Source organism: Mercenaria mercenaria, chromosome 14, assembly GCF_021730395.1.
Source record: "Mercenaria mercenaria strain notata chromosome 14, MADL_Memer_1, whole genome shotgun sequence".
In the NCBI taxonomy this organism is placed as follows: domain Eukaryota; kingdom Metazoa; phylum Mollusca; class Bivalvia; order Venerida; family Veneridae; genus Mercenaria; species Mercenaria mercenaria.
In genome coordinates, this window is record NC_069374.1 from 48583234 (window position 1) to 48601987 (window position 18754).

Sequence of the window (18754 nt, forward strand, 5' to 3'; positions counted from 1 at the left end):
TAAGCTTGTCCTCACTAGGTCACTGTCCCACTTGTATATAAATATATATAATGAATATGTATGAATATTTTTCATTAGAGAGCTTATATTGTTTTCTTTTTTTTTCGGATATTTATAGAATTAATGACGGAACATGTGCATGATCCAGAATCGTACTTTCCTCATGTTTGATACAGATTGTTGTGTAGGTGTTTTTTGTTTGTTTCACCAAAAGAAATGCAAGTCGTAGTTTTTGCATATTATTGAATATGTTCTTCATAAACTACAGTAACTGTAGTTTCATTGAAAGTGGTTAATCAGATTTTGGTCAACAAATGGGTACGATCTAAACTTTACTAACTAATCTTATAGCATTATTTGTGTTCACTGTGGTCTTAATAAAACACAGATATTCACTACAAGTATTTTTAACATTTGAATTTCCTATTCTGGTTGCCCAACAAAGATAGCGTCATTTTAGCATAGGTATAAATCAAATAAATATATTTTGCCTAAAACTAATATAAATAATTATATGCGCTCTATTATTAAAGTTGTCAAAAATTTGCATTGACAAGTACATATTTTGCCAAGATAAGCTAGAAATGCGGGTTTATAAAATTGTTATTACCCCCCATTGTCTATCTCGGTTGTGCAACCAAAATAGACTGAAAACAGATGAATTCTGACGCTACACGCTATTTTAAAACTTTCCTTTTGTTTCAGGTTGTTGAAATATCCTAATATTTGTCAAATGCATGTGTAATTAAAAACTAGACATTATACCAATATCAAAAGAAATTTTCCACTATTTAAATAATTTTATATAAAGGTGAGGTAATTACTTTGAAATTCATGAAAATTAATAAAATATACATTTCCAATACGGATCTAACTCTGTGCTATAAACCTTTTAGTTCATTAAATAGACCTCTAATAAAACAAATGAAAACTGAAAAATGTCATAAAAATAATGCTCAAATGTGATTGACCACCTTTAAGTCTTGTGACTGTGAACAAAAAATGAAAAAAAAAAATCATTTGACATGAACTATTAGGGCAATCTGATAAGAAATCAGTCAAAGATTTCAAACCACGCCTAGTAGTTACTGAAAATGAATAGTTTATAAAATTTGTAAGAAGCGCAGTACGCAATCACGAAAAGTAATAATAACAGACTCGGTTGGTAATGACATGTGCAGTGTCACTCATGACTAGTCTGACTAAATGTAATCTTATGATTGTCCCCATTCTTGCATCCGCATGTAGATTTAACTGGAAAAGTTAGAGGCTGTTTCTTAATGTAAGTGTCTTCACCCAAATTATGTATTTTTTGTTGTTTCAATTGTCATTACTTGTATCAAGAGTGCAATGATTTGCTTCTTTTGATATACGTTTTTCCAACAGATAAGGCCAGTAATTATGTACTTAGATTCTCTCTTGTATGACTGTCTGAAAACACACAATAATTCATGAGCTTTCTCCATTAAATATTGTATGCGTATGTGTTACCATATAGAAAACACTTAATGAAAATTATTTTCTCAAATAATAAATGAGCCGCGCCATGAGAAAACCAACACAGTGGGTTTGCGACCAGCATGGATCCAGACCAGCTGCGCATCCCCTCCTCAGTCTCCAATAACATTAAGACCACGTTCTTGTTCACTCTTTATACTAACTCATATGTATGACATACATTGTATGTATTCAGAACAATTGTAATCCGTCTACTGCTTCTTATTGTACGGTAGTTTTATTTAAGAAATAATAAGTTCCCAAACGTGGTTTATCGTAGAATAACCCGAGTTTTTCGTTCTTATGCGTAAGAATATCACGAAGGCCGTAGGCCTGAGTGATATATTGTTTCGCATAAGAACGAAAAACTCGGGTTATTCTTTTATAAATCACACTTGGGAACTTATTATTTCGATTCTAACACGACATACTAGTATCAACAGTGTTAGAAAAAAATGGTAACTACTTTTTACGACCGCGCTACGCACCTGGATTGGATGACGTCATTGCACGCGAGTGGTATATTGCAGATTCTAACACGACCAGCAAATAACCTACATACATGTACAGCAAAATCTAACTCGGGTTATTCTGCAATATACCACTCGCGTGCAATGACGTCATCCGATCCAGGTGCGTTGCGCGGTCGTAAATAGTAGTTACCATTTTTTTCTCACTTTTATCACTCAGGCCTACGGCTTTCGTGATATATTCTTACGCATAAGAACTCAAAACTCGGGTTATTCTATGATAAACCACGTTTGGGAACTTATTATTTCTTAAATAACCTGAGATAGATTTTGCTTTACATGTATGTAGGTTATTTGCTGGTCGTGTTAAAATTAAACATACACTTTGCCCTGGGACAATTAGATCAGTTATATCAGATGCTTGTAAATATGCAGTTGTTTACCGTTAATTTTACTTCTATCTATCTACAGTTCTACTTCTTACAAGACCTTTTTATTGCATCACAAATTCATATAAAACAGAAATGAACATCATCTTGCATATTCTTGGTTATAGTGTTGTAATTTATTGTGAAATAATTTAAGGCTGTCACGATTCAGACATGTCTCAATAGCCAATTTTCTCAGTGCTCCAGACATAGAAAAAACAAATCAATAACAATCCTGCAATAAACTTCAGACCTTGTAATCTAATTTCTTTTATTTCCCTTCATGTAACGGCTTTTTATTGTTTCTTTAATAGTTCCAGTCAGGAAATGATCAAGCATTCAGTATGCAGTCATGTTTGCGAATTAAAGGATGCCGAATTTGCATTTTATGAAAAGTTGCCGTACAATGATAACGGCAAAATAATAATGTACAGATTTGAAAAAAGAAACTAGCCAAATCTGAATAAAAATATTTAATTTAAGCTTGTAAGCATGCTTGCTAAAAGCTTCTGACAATTTGCTTTGCGTGTACTTTGCCAGTGTCCTAATTAGCATTGTTGTATGGTTACAAGTATAATTTGCATAATTATTGTTACAATATCGCGTAAACATCATGCTATTTTACCGTCTCACAATGCATCCTACCGATTTATCGTCTATTTATCATGTTCTTATATCGTTCATATATCATGTTGCTATGTCGTATATGTATGATGTTGTCCTTTTTATATTTGGCAGATCCTTTTATTTTGTTCCCTTACAATATTTGTTGTTGTTTTTTTTTTAAATTACTTCCCTTTAATGTTACTATAAATATCTTATGTTGTAACTTTTTTATCATTGGCCGTAGGAAAAAAAACGAAACCGCTTTTCTGTGGTACAACATGGATAGTACCTCAAATTTTTGGTGTATTCAGATACCTGTATATCTGTACCTGGTAAGGATTTTTCGTGGACTTTGATTTTTTTCAAATTTCTTCCCTTTGTTGTTCCAGTCCTTAAGGCTCCAACAGTCAAGTTCCTTAAATTTTGCTCCCATCCTCTGGTGTAACCCTTCGGGCGAATATTGCCCTACTTAGCGGAGCTCTTGTTATATCTTCTATGCATCGTGTTGTTACAATGTCTATTTATCATGTTGTTATGTCGTCTATGTACCGTTTTGTTACATAGTCTATGTATCAATTTGTTTTAACGTCTATGCACCGTATTGTTACATTGTCTATTTATCATGTTGTACATGTTGCATCGTCTATGCATCGGTTTGTTATATCGTCTATGCAACACGATGTTACATTGTCAATGTATCATGTTGTAATATCGTCTATGCACTATGTTGTTATATTGTTTACGTATCGTCTTGTTTTATCGTCTATGCATCGTGTTGTTATATCGGCTATGCACCATGATTTTATATTGTCAATGTTTCGTGTTATTATATCGTCTATGCATCGTGTTGCTATATCGTCTATGCACCATGATTTTATATTGTCAATGTATCATGTTGTTATATCATCTATGTATCATGTTGTTATATCGTTAATGTATCATGCTGTTATATCATCTATGTATCATGTTGTTATATCGTCTACGCATCATCCTGTTATATCGTCTATGTATCATATTGTCATATCGTCTATGTATCATGTTGTTATATTGTCTATGTATCATGTTGTTATATCGTCTATGTCGCATACTGTTATATCTTAAAGTTTGCAGAACATTTTTGCAAAAATCAAAACAACCGTTCATCTTTTGTTTTCGGGTTTGGATTTATTAACTATTCTTGTTTTCATTTCTTCTCTTCTAAATTTTTTATTTTCAGTATTTGATCGTTAGGTTTTGAATGCTTATTGTTAGGGTCCATATCCGACTTGTTCAATAGGCAACAAATTGTAAATAAATATTGCCGCATAACGAATAAACATATTCCTGAACCTTCATTTTGATGAGTGTTTCTTCGTGGTCTTTATAATCTATTGTGCTTCTTTCGATGAACTGGTGAAAGTAATGCCTCGTCACGTTATACCATTAGTTTGATATATTTGAACGCAGCGCCAATTTGACGATTGTATTATGGTATATGCAATGTAGGGAGTATATAATGTACATTTCAAGAGATAGATAACGACCTTTTTAATAAATATTCACTTCACGTAAAATGATTACAGCATTTGACTTTCAAACTAACAAACGCAGAAAAGTAGAAATTTATTTTTTAACTAAAGGAAACGTCAGATTTGACATTTTTGAAAGTATAAGTCACGTTAAAGGGTTAAAGGAAATAAATGGTTGATGCTTATTTGGGTGCACTTGTTTAGAAACAGAACGAATCCAAACTTAAAGTAGTGTACAACAATTTTTCACTAGTTGCATATGTAGATGGCAATATACGGTTCGGAATCAACGAGGCTCTGCCAACTTATCCGAGTGTCGGATATTTCTACTTTCATCTACAAAGTGGTAGATTATTATTGTACTTTTTTTCTTGCGTTTTTTATTCTCTACAAATCAAAGGATCATAAAGCAAAGCGGAATACTGTCTTTGTCGTACTCGTTCTTATAGTAGCCTGTCTAAACAACGCGCGGGATATTAACGTAGATAAACAGAAATTAATGACGTCATGAATGACGTTACAACGATTTCCATTTTAGTTTAGACCGTTATACTTTTTTCGTAAAATAACTTGCCAAGAATAGAGAACTATATTAGATTGAACAAGGAGCAACTATCCGTGTATTTGATTCAAATTATTGAATCAATGCACGAGCACATTGTGGTTTCTTGTAATTAGCAGCATGAGAGTTGTCTAGCTTAGGGAGTGCCATATTGTTAAAATTATCTTAAACGTAAGTACGGCTTGCAAGAAGACAGTCAATTTCTAAGACAAATTGATGTAGTAAAATTATATAAATTCATTTTTTTACACAAATTAAATAATTATGATAAATATCGAGAAGGAAAATTGTCTAGTCATGCACAGTGATGTTGAAAGACAAATGAATTAAACTTGATGCGATAAAAAAATTCTTTTAAAAAAGCGATAAGGAATGGAAACTTGAAACGAAGTCCAGGTGCGCAATGTCTACATCGTTTTTTTCCAAATTAAGACAACTGCATAAGGAAACGTTGAAAGAACGGTACTCGCAGTAATTTAAAATCAAAACAATTGTTGACTTGTGTCGGAGGAAGTGAAAGTTATTTACAACAACTAGGAAAAAGACTTTCATGTAGCATCAGGATTGTACAGCCTTTGCACAGGCTTTCGGAATGAATATTCCGTAATTAAATATTTCTGATTCAATAATATGCCAGTCCTTGTTCTCATAAATCACACTGAAAAGGCATAAAATTCAATTATACAGTAAGATTGGCGCAAGTAAGTGCCCTCTGCACTTATTTTACTGAAATTTAAATTCTGTGAACGCAGACTTCTATCAATAAACGCAGACTGTTTCACAAATAATAAGCGGTACAGATAATAATTGTAGGATTGTTCACGCGTAATATCGAAATGTCTTAATGTTGCCGAATCAATATCAGATGCAGAAATCAGCAATCATGTTGAGCTTGTAGTTCTCTACAATGTGTTCTGATGAGATAACCCGCAAAACATATGACTTATTTAATTTACTTTATATTCTTACTTTTACAGAACTGAATTATATACAGTAACTGCAAAGTAGCGGATACCACATTCATGCTGCAAAAACACCACTTATGTACTGTAAATCTGCAGCAGTAGTTTTCAAACACGATAAATGCTGATACTGAAAATTTAGTATATTCTGAGTAGATGCTGCACAAATGATGCATTCATGCATATGCAAGAAACATGCAGCGTTATGCTGCACGACAGCACATACTGTTAGTAGATACTGTAAGCATGTTATATTTGCTTAAAACGTCCGAATTTAGTGCTCTCCCTAAAGATAAGAGTTACGGTGACATTTGATCTAGGGACCTTGTTTGTTCGCTCTGCGTGCCGTCTTGACTAGGTTAGGAAGGTTGCTAGCTTTCTGAAATTCATTCCAAATGTTTAGAAGATATGGAACAGACAAAGGTGTGAGCTATCTGACCTTTGACATTTAAGACTGACATTGACCTTTGGCTAAGTGACCTTGGTTGTGCACTCCGCAAAACGTCTTGATTTGACGCTTATTTTATGAAAATCACTTCTGTGGTTAAAGAAGAAACGGAGCTGACGTAATTTTGAACTATTCTTTATTTGACCTGTAATTGTGACATTTGTTTTAATATAAGTGGCCTGATCTGTACATTCTGTGTGTCGTCTTGATAAGATTAACAATTGATGAAAGTTTTATAAAAATCATTACCGTGAAGATTTAAAGTAGAATACAATTTTAAAACATCTGACATTTGACATCAAAATGTTACATTGAACTTGAAACTTTTGACATGCGTTGCACTCCGCATGTCGTCTGGATAAGGTTAATATTCCATGTTAATTATATGATTTTTTTCTAACTTCTCTGCAAGTTTTTCAAGGCATCTCTCAATCGTCTAAACCATTGTGTACCGTCATTATATAGGCCGCACCATGAGAAAACCAACAAAGTGCGTTTGCGACCTGTATGGATCCAGACCAATCTGTGCATCAGTGCACTCTGGCCCGTGTTCACAAAACGTTTTCAGTCTTAACTGAGTTTGATAATTATAGGTTATTAGCTTTGTATCGGGAAATATGCACGAGTTCTTCAGCGGAAATATTGCGCGACTTTAGGAGCGCAATATTCTTCCCCTGAAGAACGAGTGCATATGTCCCGATACAAAGATAATAACCTTTTTATTACATACTTTGTTTGTTTGCTTTGGGTTTAACGCCGTTTTTTAACAGTATACACATCTACACGTGTAAATATAGTGTAAATATCATAAATTTGTTCAATTGCCTGAATAGGATTGACAATACTGAACTAAATAGAAAAAATAGTGCAACAACAAACACGTCACGCACCCGATATGAAATTCAGGCGTCAGCGTATGGAAAAATATTGACGTTTCCGATACCAGTGTAACTTAACGGGGAATAGAAACGAGTATGTAATAATAAAACTTTATCAAGTTAGTAACAATTTTCAAGTGACAATTCAGTAATGATAGTCAATTTCATGTGGAATTGAACCTTTTCGTAAAATCGATATTAAACTTTCAAATTCAGCTGTGACCGAAAACTGTTTTGTGCATACGGGACCTGGTCAGGATTCATGCCGTTCGCTTTCAAAATCTATTGCAATTACAGAAAAACTGTTAGCGAACAGCATGGATCCTGGCAAGACTGCGCGGATGACTGGTCTGTATCCATGCTGGTCACAAACGCACTATGTTGATTTTGTACCATCATGATATTTATGTCAAAGGCAATTGAAAAATATTTGCTTAACCCTTATCATGCTGGACACGATTCATTCAGCCTTTGCAGTATGATAATGATCTGTACTATTCGCCATTCAGTCTGTATCCTTTTGGTAAGTATCCCTTTCAACAGTTAATGGTGCTGTCCAAATTGAAAGATGGACAAGTTCATTATAGAAATTTAGTAGGGAAAAGGTGAATTCGTCTTGTATCTGTACTAACGATACGATTAGAACATTTATCAAATCTGGAACAAAGTCAATGAACAGATCTGTCGGTAACGATACAGTTATTTTCTCGTTTTCTGGCATAACTAAAGAATACCAGGTACCAATAAAGTTTGCTCCATATAACAATAACAAAGATATGCATTTATAAATGTAATTTAATTGTATACATACGCAACATGATTTAGGCGCGCTTCTTATTAACAAGTTACACAACTCCATAACGCATTGCTGCTATAGTATATATAACATGAGCTGTGCCATGAGAAAACCAACATAGTGTTCGCTTTCAAACCTAATGTAATTAGAGAAACTAATAGCAAACAGCATGGATCCTGACCAGACTGCGCGGATGTCGCAAACCCATTATGTTGGTTTTCCCATGGCACGGCTCAATTATATTTGTTCACATAACGTAATTGCATGTTGTTTTACACAACGCAATACAGATAATATTACGAGTACGATGTTACAAGACATGAATATTAATGACTGCTGTAGGCAGTTCTGCACGTCTGGAAAAGAATGTAGAATTTGATCAAACTGTGATTTTCCAAACACTTCAGAATATAACTAGAAAATTCAGCAAAAACAAAGATGGAGTCGTGTGCTTGATTTTAAAGACATAGGAGTGAAATTTCATAAATATTAACTTCACATATTGTACCGAATTGATTGCAGAAAGGATAATATAAATCTTAAACACCATTTACCTTGTTTTTACGTACAAAATACTTTAAGATTAAACATCAACCATTAGTAAATGGATATACAATTGCAAACAAATACGGAGGTGTTGCGTTTTAAATGCGGTCCAATGAACAAAGCAGCACATTTACAATTCTCAGCACGTTTGTTGTGACTTCACTAACACCGGTTTTTTTTGGTATTCAGGATACATGAAGGTGCAATATAAAGCCCTATTATCTCATTTTAAATTAATGCTTTTGCACACATTTCTCTTCCTTAGCTGGTGACCTTTAAAACCATTGCTTATCTTCTGACTTTTAGAATTTATATACCCTGTGAATGGCAAGATTGTCTCCTTTATCACGCAATGTCTTAGATAGACAGTAGATATTAGTAGGACGGTGTATCCTGTAGCATTGATAGTACTTGTAGTCACAGCAAAGTATTTCACAATTCCGTTTCAGCTTCGATGAATGACTAAAGTTCACTGAAGGGAATCCACTAGCATTGATAATCTGTGTATGCACTGTAAATCAATTTCTACAATAACTGCTATCTCAACGTACGTTTATTTTCTTAGATACCCTCTAGCATTAATGTAATTATATGTATGCACTGTAAAGTGCTTGGTAATGCAATCTAAAATGACATTCACAGAATATTATAGAGAATGCTGTCTCCTTTAGTATTTATATATGTACATGTATGCACTATGCACTGTCAATGATTTGGTAAAAATGCTTTCTCAACTCTGTCGATTTCCTTTGGATTCACTGTAGAATTTAGAGGATGCTGTCTCCCCTAGCATTGATAGTCTTTGTATACATGGTAAGGGACGAGTTGCGTTTCTGGCTAACACTTTTTATAGAAACAGACCCTTCGTTAGAATTATTATTCTTACTAGGTGACGGGGTATAGTGATTCGTAGCTAGTGCAAACAATGAAAACGACCAAAATAGCTTTACAAAAGTCCTCCTGAATTCATGACTCATAGTACAGTAAAGCACAAAGTTGATAGCATTGTTTATAAGCGCTAAAATATCCATAACGTCTCCTAATGGAATGTATATATGTTCAAAGAATTTTTCTAAAAATACGGAACAAACAATAAGTATACCCTGTGGTAACTCGGTAACAAGGAACAATACAATCACTGTTAGCAACATAATTGTTGTCCTCGATGGGTTTCTGTTTCTTTGGTAACTAAGGCTGGCCCCTCCTTCGGATAATCGCCTTTTTACCCTCATGGATTTACTCAATGTTTTAAGTAGTAAACCGCCATATAACATGATCAAAAGGCTGGGTAAGATCTTTGCAAGTACACTGTACATAATTAAAGCGAGTGTAGTTACCGGATGTGTGTGTTTCGACCCTAAATTCCAGTCTTCAAATACATACATGGTAGCATTGTTTCTTAATTCTATTTTCTCTAATTTGTGAATAACGTAATTTGGAATCATTATCAATATTGAAGTACAAACAATGACACAGACTACAACACGTGCTCTAATTAGTCGACGCATGCGCGTCAGACTTCCTTTTGCGGGCGAATGCAAATGTTTGTGCCTAAATATTGCCAAGGCAACGGCAAGCCAAATTGAAATAGTATGTGTGGTCGCCGAAAAATTCAAGTATACCAGCAAAAATGTCATCCATGGCTTGCTATTTTTGTCTGAGGAAATAAAAAACGTGGAATATCGACAATAAAAATGGAATGCAAATGGTACATATGACATCATCGTAGCAATGTCAAAGACAGCGAGCCATGTAAGGATAGAGTTAATTGGTGTTTGCATCTTTTTCCGAGTGAGTACAACAATGTTGATTGTATTAAGAATGATCCCTATGACACATATAACAAGACTGATATATCCGTGCCATTTTCCATACCACAGACTGAACGATTCCAACATTTCACTTTTGTAAGGACTAACGGGGATCGTGTTATTCATTTTGTGTTTGCAAATTCAAATCAATCACATTGATATTTCTCTTACAAAAGATTAAGTTTAGACTTCTATTCTAAAATACACGATATTAGAAAGCTTCATGCGTTGTATATGACGTCAACATATAGATTTTAATCATGAAATTACCCGGACGTAATTTGAAATGCGAATCATTTATTACCCGTTCGTTTTTATTCATTGTTAAAAATCCAGAGTGCGAAATGTTCACGTTTGTTCCATAGATATGTAAGCTTGAATTTTAGCATGTCGTGTAGCAGGATTCTTCGAGTGTAGTATGGCTTTCCAACTTTGTACAATGCAAAATCTGAAATAAACAAACAAAATTGTTATTAGAAATAAAGCTTCAAGTTAACATCATCTTAATTAACTCAAAATGGGCTTATCAGTATAACTTTAGGTGTGCCTGCAAAACAAGTGCGGCTGAATACGTTATTTAATCTAAACAAGCAGCACAAAATGTGTTGCTTTTGTCAGAACGTGGGTTGTTCATAAATTAGCTGGAAAAATTACTTTCATTTTTACATAAATTGACGAAACTGTTATATAACGCAAATCAATGAAGGAACCTTAGTTGATTCGTGAAAATTATATTTTGATTTTGCTGTAAAAAGGTTCGTCGGTTATGACACCGCGTTACGGTCCCCTCCGAACAACGCTCTCTGGGAGCTTTTTACTGAGAGGATATGCACACATGCAAGAAAAAGAAACAAATGACGTCATAATGCAAAACACCATACCATGCAGTCGCGCACTGAATGTGGAAAACACGATTCGTTGAAGTCCTAAATAGGTTTCCGTTACTTTGTTCTTTTTTGATAACAGACATGCAATAGGCAGCGCTGAGGACAACACTAGTGTAACATTATAAATTTGATCCACTGAAAAATGGCTCGTGCATGCTTTGTTTTTTTTTTTGAAAAATTGTCCTTGCCTGGTCATTTTCAATCAGTTCACACAGGACGAGTTAACAAGTGCGTTTGATAACATTTACGATGATGTGTTAAAAATCTGTAAGAGGATGAAAATATCGACGGTGATCAGAAGGATGAAGTCGACAAATGATGATAGTATGCATTAGTTCTTTTTTAAATGATTCTGGTCAAACAAAGTCAAAGAAAAATATGTACATGTCTTCAGAAAAACGCAACCGGGGAGGTTTATGCAGCTTATTTGTATTACAATATACAATACAATAATACAATATTTATTTCTCTCATTTCATGGTATACATGACAATATGAGGCACCAAATTATACAAATACATAGTGAGGCAGATGTTATTCAATGTTTTAATATAGTAAATCGTTACAAAGCGGGAGAAGGACCCAGATCTGAATATTTGAATATATTTGTCAGAAAAACGCGACCGGGGAGGTTTATGCAGCTTATTTGTATTTGGATACTTATTATTATCAGCGACCATATGTGATTATATGTACAAATTATTACGACATAAATGACATATTTGAATTGACACTACTAAGTTATTTTATACAGCAGACAAGACTTGACAAAAGCTGAACATTTTGCATATTGAGTCATTATCACTGCCACAAGTCCACAGTTAAACCATGATTGTATTATACTAATCACTATCAGCGACCATGCCAAGCTGACTGGCATTTTCTATCATGCATCCGTTGCCGGACAAAACATTTCGTACATTCTTTAGAACTCTGCAAATATCTTTCAGCTATGATCACTATCATGTCAATGCCCTTTTAGATAAATGAATCCTTTAAAAGACCCAGTTTGTTGTTGTTTGTTTGTTGCGGCTTGTCGTGAGATAAGATGTATTATTGCCACTTAGGAGAATCAATGACTAAAAATGGCATTTCATCTAATTTTTCATTATACAATATATTACAAGCTTTCTTATAACTGAAACTTATACAGATGATATTACATGCTGAATTTATTTAACAAGTTGAATGAAATAATAAAATGCGAAGCTCTGTCGAGCATTTGATCAATTTTATTCAACGAGTCTGCTGAATTCAATATGGAAAGACATAAATATAATATCCTTTTTATCACATGTTAGCTTTTCTTGTTGAAACATCAACATTTTTAATCTTTACCTATTATGGATTACGTAAATTTGACAACAGTTTCCTTCACTTAAAATGACGTGAAGGCTTTATTACACTAGTGTTTTACCAAAATTATGTATTGGCTTTATTTCACTCCCACGTTAATCATGTGTTAAGACATGCCATACCCCAACCACTTTTGTCGTAGAATAAAACCATTGTACCTGCTCCGGATTCAGATGCAAATGAATCATATGAGCCGTGCCATGAGAAAACCAGCATAGTGGGTATGCGAACAGCATGGATCCAGACCAGCCTGCGCATCCGCTGCAGTTCTGGTTTGGATCCATGCTGTTCGCTTTAAAGCCTATTGAATTGGAGAAACTGTTAGCGAACAGCATGGATCCTGACCAGACTGCGCGGATGCGCAGGCTGGTCTAGATCCTTGCTGGTCGCAAACCCACTGTGTTGGTTTTCTCATGGCACGGCTCATATATTTCAGCCGCACCATGAGAAAACCAGCATAGTGCGTTTGAAAACAGCATGGATCCAGACCAGCCCGCACATCCTTGCAGTTTGTTTAGGATCCATGCTGTTCGATTTCAACGCCTTTTGCAATTAGAGAAACCGTTAGCCAACAGCATGGATCCTGACCAGACTGTTCGGATAAGCAGGCTGGTCTGGATCCATGCTGGTCGCAAACGCACTATGTTGGTTTTCTTATGGTGTGGCTCATATATGCATCTCAACGAAAACCAATGAATTTATTCAACAGCAATTCGCTATTTGACTTATGTTATTTCAATTCTAACGCGGCACCAAGTACTATATCTACATCCTTGGCTTTTTTCATCAATGTTACGTACTCATTAGTTAATCAAGCCGTGCCATGAGAAAACCAACATAGTGGCTTTGCGACCAGCATGGATTCAGACCAGACTGCACATTCGCGCAGTCATCTGGTCAGGATCCATGCTGTTCGCTAAAAATTTCTCTAATTCCAATTGGATTTGAAAGCCAACAGCATGGATCCTGACCAGACTGCGCGGATGCGCAGGCTGGTCTGCATCCATGCTGGTTGCAAAGCCATTAAGTTGGTTTTCTCATGGCGCGGCTCAATTATTCATCTTCAACATTTTATGCAGACAATAAAATATGAAGTGAATGCGTAGTTGTTTTAATTGTGAAAATATTTCCTCCAAATGATTTTATAATATGCTTAGAAAGAAAAAAAAATAGAACAATTTCCCTCTTTCCTTAGTAACGGTTTTACAATCTGCTATTCATAATTTTTGATGGAACAAAACCACAAAATGCTTGTTGCTAATATTTGAAATGAAAATATTATTTGTCAAAATGCGCTTAAAGGGATACAAACTATCGTTTAAGATATACACTTATATTGTTATTTAATGCTTTCAATTTAGTTTTAGGGGAAAACATTGCGTGATTATTTCTTATTTTGCTCTATAAATTATAGTCTTCGTCCTTAATTGTTACAAAACATTGCATATTAGATTTATGGAAATCATCTAATGTTTGCATCAGACAAGTATGCTGTTTTACAAAAGGTATAAGAATTTCCCTGTAAAAAGATATTTGCTTCGTTGTTAATTTGTTTTTGCTCATTTTTCAGTCGAATTTATTCAAATAATTATAGTATGTTCTATGAAATCGCAATCAAAACCATACGTTTGGTCCGAGGATTTAACCTCCCGTTCATACTGCTGAGCTAATATAAGCAAGTGTGCTTCAATGCTTTTTCAAACCAAAACGGAACATAATAATTATATTTTTAAATCTCAAAATATATGAATAACGGCAGAAATCTATACAAAAACTAATAAACAGTTTTATTAGATACTTTTATAAATAATACATTTTTCGTAACTACACAGCATTTTTGAAACGGGAGTATTCTGAACCTTATTATAAATTGGCTAAAATATATACATCTTGTTCTTTCGGAACGACATTGTTAATCAAACTATTCAATACAACTGTTAAATGTGACAGGTTAGTTTGTGTTTCAGCGATTCTAAGACAGTGGCATCTTTAACAAAATATTGCTTTAAGTCCTTACAATTTGAATTTTGTTAGCTACCGTTTCATATTGTCGTGTTTTTTGTGCTTCAAAGTTTGAATAGATTTGAATATACATCAACAGTCAATTCTGGTTTTCTCAAGACTGAGTATAATATTGTGGATGGTGAACGGAACGGAAAATATGCAACTTATGACTATTCATGCCAGTCTAAACAGCAAGTATGATAATGAAGATATTGATCAAAAAAGAAAGATTCAAATTAATTTATTTATCTAAACATTTATCAATTTATTTATTTGGCTTTTGTTTGGAATTCTCATAGCTAGACAAATTCATATATTGTATATGTTTCTCAACAGTACTAAGTAATGACTTGTCTATTATTACTTTGTTTGGCATTCTATGTGAAAGCTATACTCATTTTTCTTAATTGAAATTGCGTTGGACAATGTTGCCAGTAACCAGCATTCATGACATTTTCTTAGCTGAAATTGCGTTTGGACCAAGTTGCCAGCAACCAACTAGCCTTTTTGACATTGTCTTTATTGAAAGTGAGTTGGACCTTGTTGCCGGTGACCAGTATCCGTGATATTTACTTATGTAGGCCGCGTTGCCTATAAGAAGGTAAGACACTTTGTATATTTGTTACCAACCTGCCGAGTACCTATCGCAATGCTAACAAGTAATTTGTTATTGTGGTTTTGAGAACGAACTTAATTCCCGTACCGATGACACTGTGCATAAACAAAATGCATGCATAATTAATTAATGTCGCGTCTGGAATTTGTAAAACCAGCTTTTACACCCATTGAAAAACGAATGAACTCCTAATGTGTTATTATTACAAATTAGGCCATACCAAATTGATTTGTCGTTCGTCGGAACTACCGCATCAATGATTTCATTCCCGAGAAAAAGAAAAAAAAAATTCACCCGCCCGCACGTACATAAAAATCGCCGAAAAAATTTTTTTTTTTCTGATTACGCGGTCCGGAATGATAACGGTAAACAGGTTTTATCGCTGTTTTAATGCGTCAAAGTGATATTGATCGGAATCCATGCGTTCGTAATGGTAACATGTAGCTGATGACACAAACTCAAAAAGTCAGGAATTATGGTGTTGTTCATGATTTGTTTTAAATCTGGAGTGTCTGTGCACGTGCCACACATGGCCTTCGATGTGCCGGTAGGTGATGAAGTAGGCACGTTCTACGATTGTTCAAATTATACAGTGAAAAGAACAAAGCCCGACTTGTAAGACGTGCAGGGCCACGGGGATTGAAAGAAAGAATCTGAAAAAATAGACCTTCCCAACTCAAAATTTCTTGGTCAATCAAAGCACAACAAATAACACTTTTAAAGAGTGCCCATATTGGGATCATTTTTTGTCCGTCTGTTATCATTTTTGACTGAAATGAACCTCTACCACAAAAACTTAAGCTAACCTTATCTGTTAAGAAATTATTCCAATGGATTCGAGCAATGTTGAGGCATTTGTGTGCCCAACTCCGTTTGGTCTCATTGGTCAAGTGATTAATTACTTTCCCCTCACCTCTACCGTTTGGAGTTTCACTAGGGGCACAAAGTTGCTCATGTGTCGAAGCCATCTAACTGGGTTTCAGAAGATATGTTATTCCACTTGGGTGCCTGTTTTGTGTTAAATATTCCTCATCCTCTGCCGTTAAATGGGCACGCCTTCAGATTAATGTAGAACAATCAAAATTAAAAATAGGACACTCATCCCTCAGTAATTATAAATACAAAATAAAAACAAAGTGATTCAGTGAGTTTTAGCAAAAATTTATTTGCAAAACCATTCATGTAGTCTTTAAAACATACAGAAAAGCTATCTACTGTCTTAGTCACACTGTAAATGTTTAAGTTCTGTGTTATTCTTAAAGAAATGTTAACTTCATGTATAGTCAAAACTGCAAGAAAAAAAAAATACCCGCTCGCTCCATGTAAAAGCTACCCGCCTCTGAAAAAAATCAAAATTGAGAGAAAAAAAAAAAAATTTCGCTCGCCCGCTCCCATTTTTTTTTTGAAAATTTTCCGAAGAACTATTAATCAATTTGGTATGGCCTTAAAAGCAGTTTATTGTCATCATATATGGAAACCTTAACGCCATGTCAAATTAATTTCATCTAAAAAGGCTGTTTAATTATGCAGACAGATGCTATCAAAGTTAGAACTGCCGGGTGTACTTTTTTGTTCGAATGAGGTTTTTACACTTGTCGTCCTGTTCGAGGGTTTTATTCTAAGGCTCTTACGTTCTTTTTAGACTTACTAAGACAGACGGACGATCTAACGAACACATATTATAGCATAAAACTGGTGTTCTTGTCATTTTTCGGGGCTGTTTTAACAAGAAAGAAAATGTGTGTTAACAGAGGATTCTTGCGTTCACGTGCTGTTTTAACTTCTTTTTATATGCGCGTGCCGTGGCAAACCATACACACAATACAACCCCAAAACGGATAATTGAAATGGAAATGACGTCGACGTAAAAAAAACTCACATATTCCTGCGCATTTCATGGAAATTAAATGACGTTGAGGCAGAATGTATTAATTTATTAGTTGTTATTTTCGATTTTTATGCTAGAATAGCGTTAGCGCATGCTCATTTCGTGTTATAACATCTTCAGAATCCCTCGGGATAAGTTGGTACCCTCGCCCTACGGACTCGTTCCCTCGGGATTCTGCAGATATTATATAACACGAAAAAACATGCATTATACCTACAATACATACAAAAATGTTTTCCGTGATTTTTTTCTTTTTAATTATAATACAACAGAAGTGATATTAAAATTGAGATATTACTCGGAGCTGTAACAGAAACATTGAGCTCTTATCCTGATAACTTTCTATACTGAACTTGTTTATCTTTCATTTAGACAGTACCATTAACTATTAAAAGGGGTTCTTACCAAAAGATACTGACTGAACGGCCAACAGTGCAGATCATGTTCGGACTGCACGGATGTGCATGCTGATCATGATCTACGCTGGTCGCAAAGGCAGAATCAGTCGTGTCAAGCATGAAAAGTGTTAAATTCTCAAAACACTTTGATATGTTTTGAATTAATCGTAACAAATCCGAAATATTTATAATCATATTTGACTTTTTAGTGTGCAGATAAATAAGAAACTTTCAGGATACCTCAGGTAGTATCAAAGCAACGTTCCCGTGCAAACCTTTAACTTTGTAAAATAAAAGAAGTAAATGTGGTTTCTCAAAATTGTCATTTTGCCCGATTCTTTCTAATGAAAAGCACACATTTTAGCCTTAAAATAGCCTTTCTAAAAGATGTTATAAAAATTCGAAACGACAATAACTCAACAATGGTATCTAGTTTATATATGAATACTGTAAAACGAAGAATTCCTGCTATGGAATACTTAGTTTTAGTTGTTGTAAGTTATTTCGAAAAAGTCATGTATGTTATACGTTATTGTTATTTCCAGAACATGAGAGGAGCATATCTCTGAGTATGATAACTCTTTAAAATATGAAATGATGATTAAATTTTCTGAAAGGAAGTAATTGATATCATGTTAAGGAGATGTGTACTTATGGCACATAGGGCACAATTTTTGGATGATATTTATGCACGTATATGGAACAGACCTTTAGTGATTGCAAATAAATTGACATCGTTCACAATCTCTTAAACAATGTTATTTACTAAGATAATCATTGTTTAATCATGAATCACTTACAATGTTGCTTTCGAAAACTATGTTAATGGCATGAAAACTCGAGATAGATAATCTGATTATTACCTCCTGTCAAAGGAAGAGGTTTGGTGTTGTCCATTCGGTTGTTCGTCCGTTCGCCCGTCCGTGCGTGCGAGCGTGCCGATGTTGTCCGTCCGTCCGTCGGAAATTGAAAATGCTTATAATTCAAGAAGTATCTCATGCAACATTCGTTAGGCTATTTAAACTAAATTTAGAGTGATTGCCTTATTCTTTATTGCCTTAGGTGTTTTATATGTTTAAAAATAATAAATAAA

The 18754-nt window shown here is 34.5% G+C and overlaps 1 protein-coding gene across 1 annotated transcript; it reads right to left on the minus strand.

Moving 5' to 3' along the window:
- Nucleotides 1-8399: 8399 nt before the first annotated feature.
- Nucleotides 8400-10671, minus strand: LOC123528235 (G-protein coupled receptor dmsr-1-like). The gene has a single exon (XM_053522765.1). It carries the CDS (start codon nucleotides 10636-10638, stop codon nucleotides 9469-9471), a length of 1170 nt encoding a protein of 389 aa, XP_053378740.1. The 5' UTR covers nucleotides 10639-10671; the 3' UTR covers nucleotides 8400-9468.
- Nucleotides 10672-18754: the final 8083 nt, after the last annotated feature.

What these genes read in the sequence shown, in the direction of transcription:
- LOC123528235 (XM_053522765.1), bottom strand. Translation starts at nt 10,638, where the DNA reads ATGAATAACACGATCCCCGTTAGTCCTTACAAAAGTGAAATGTTGGAA.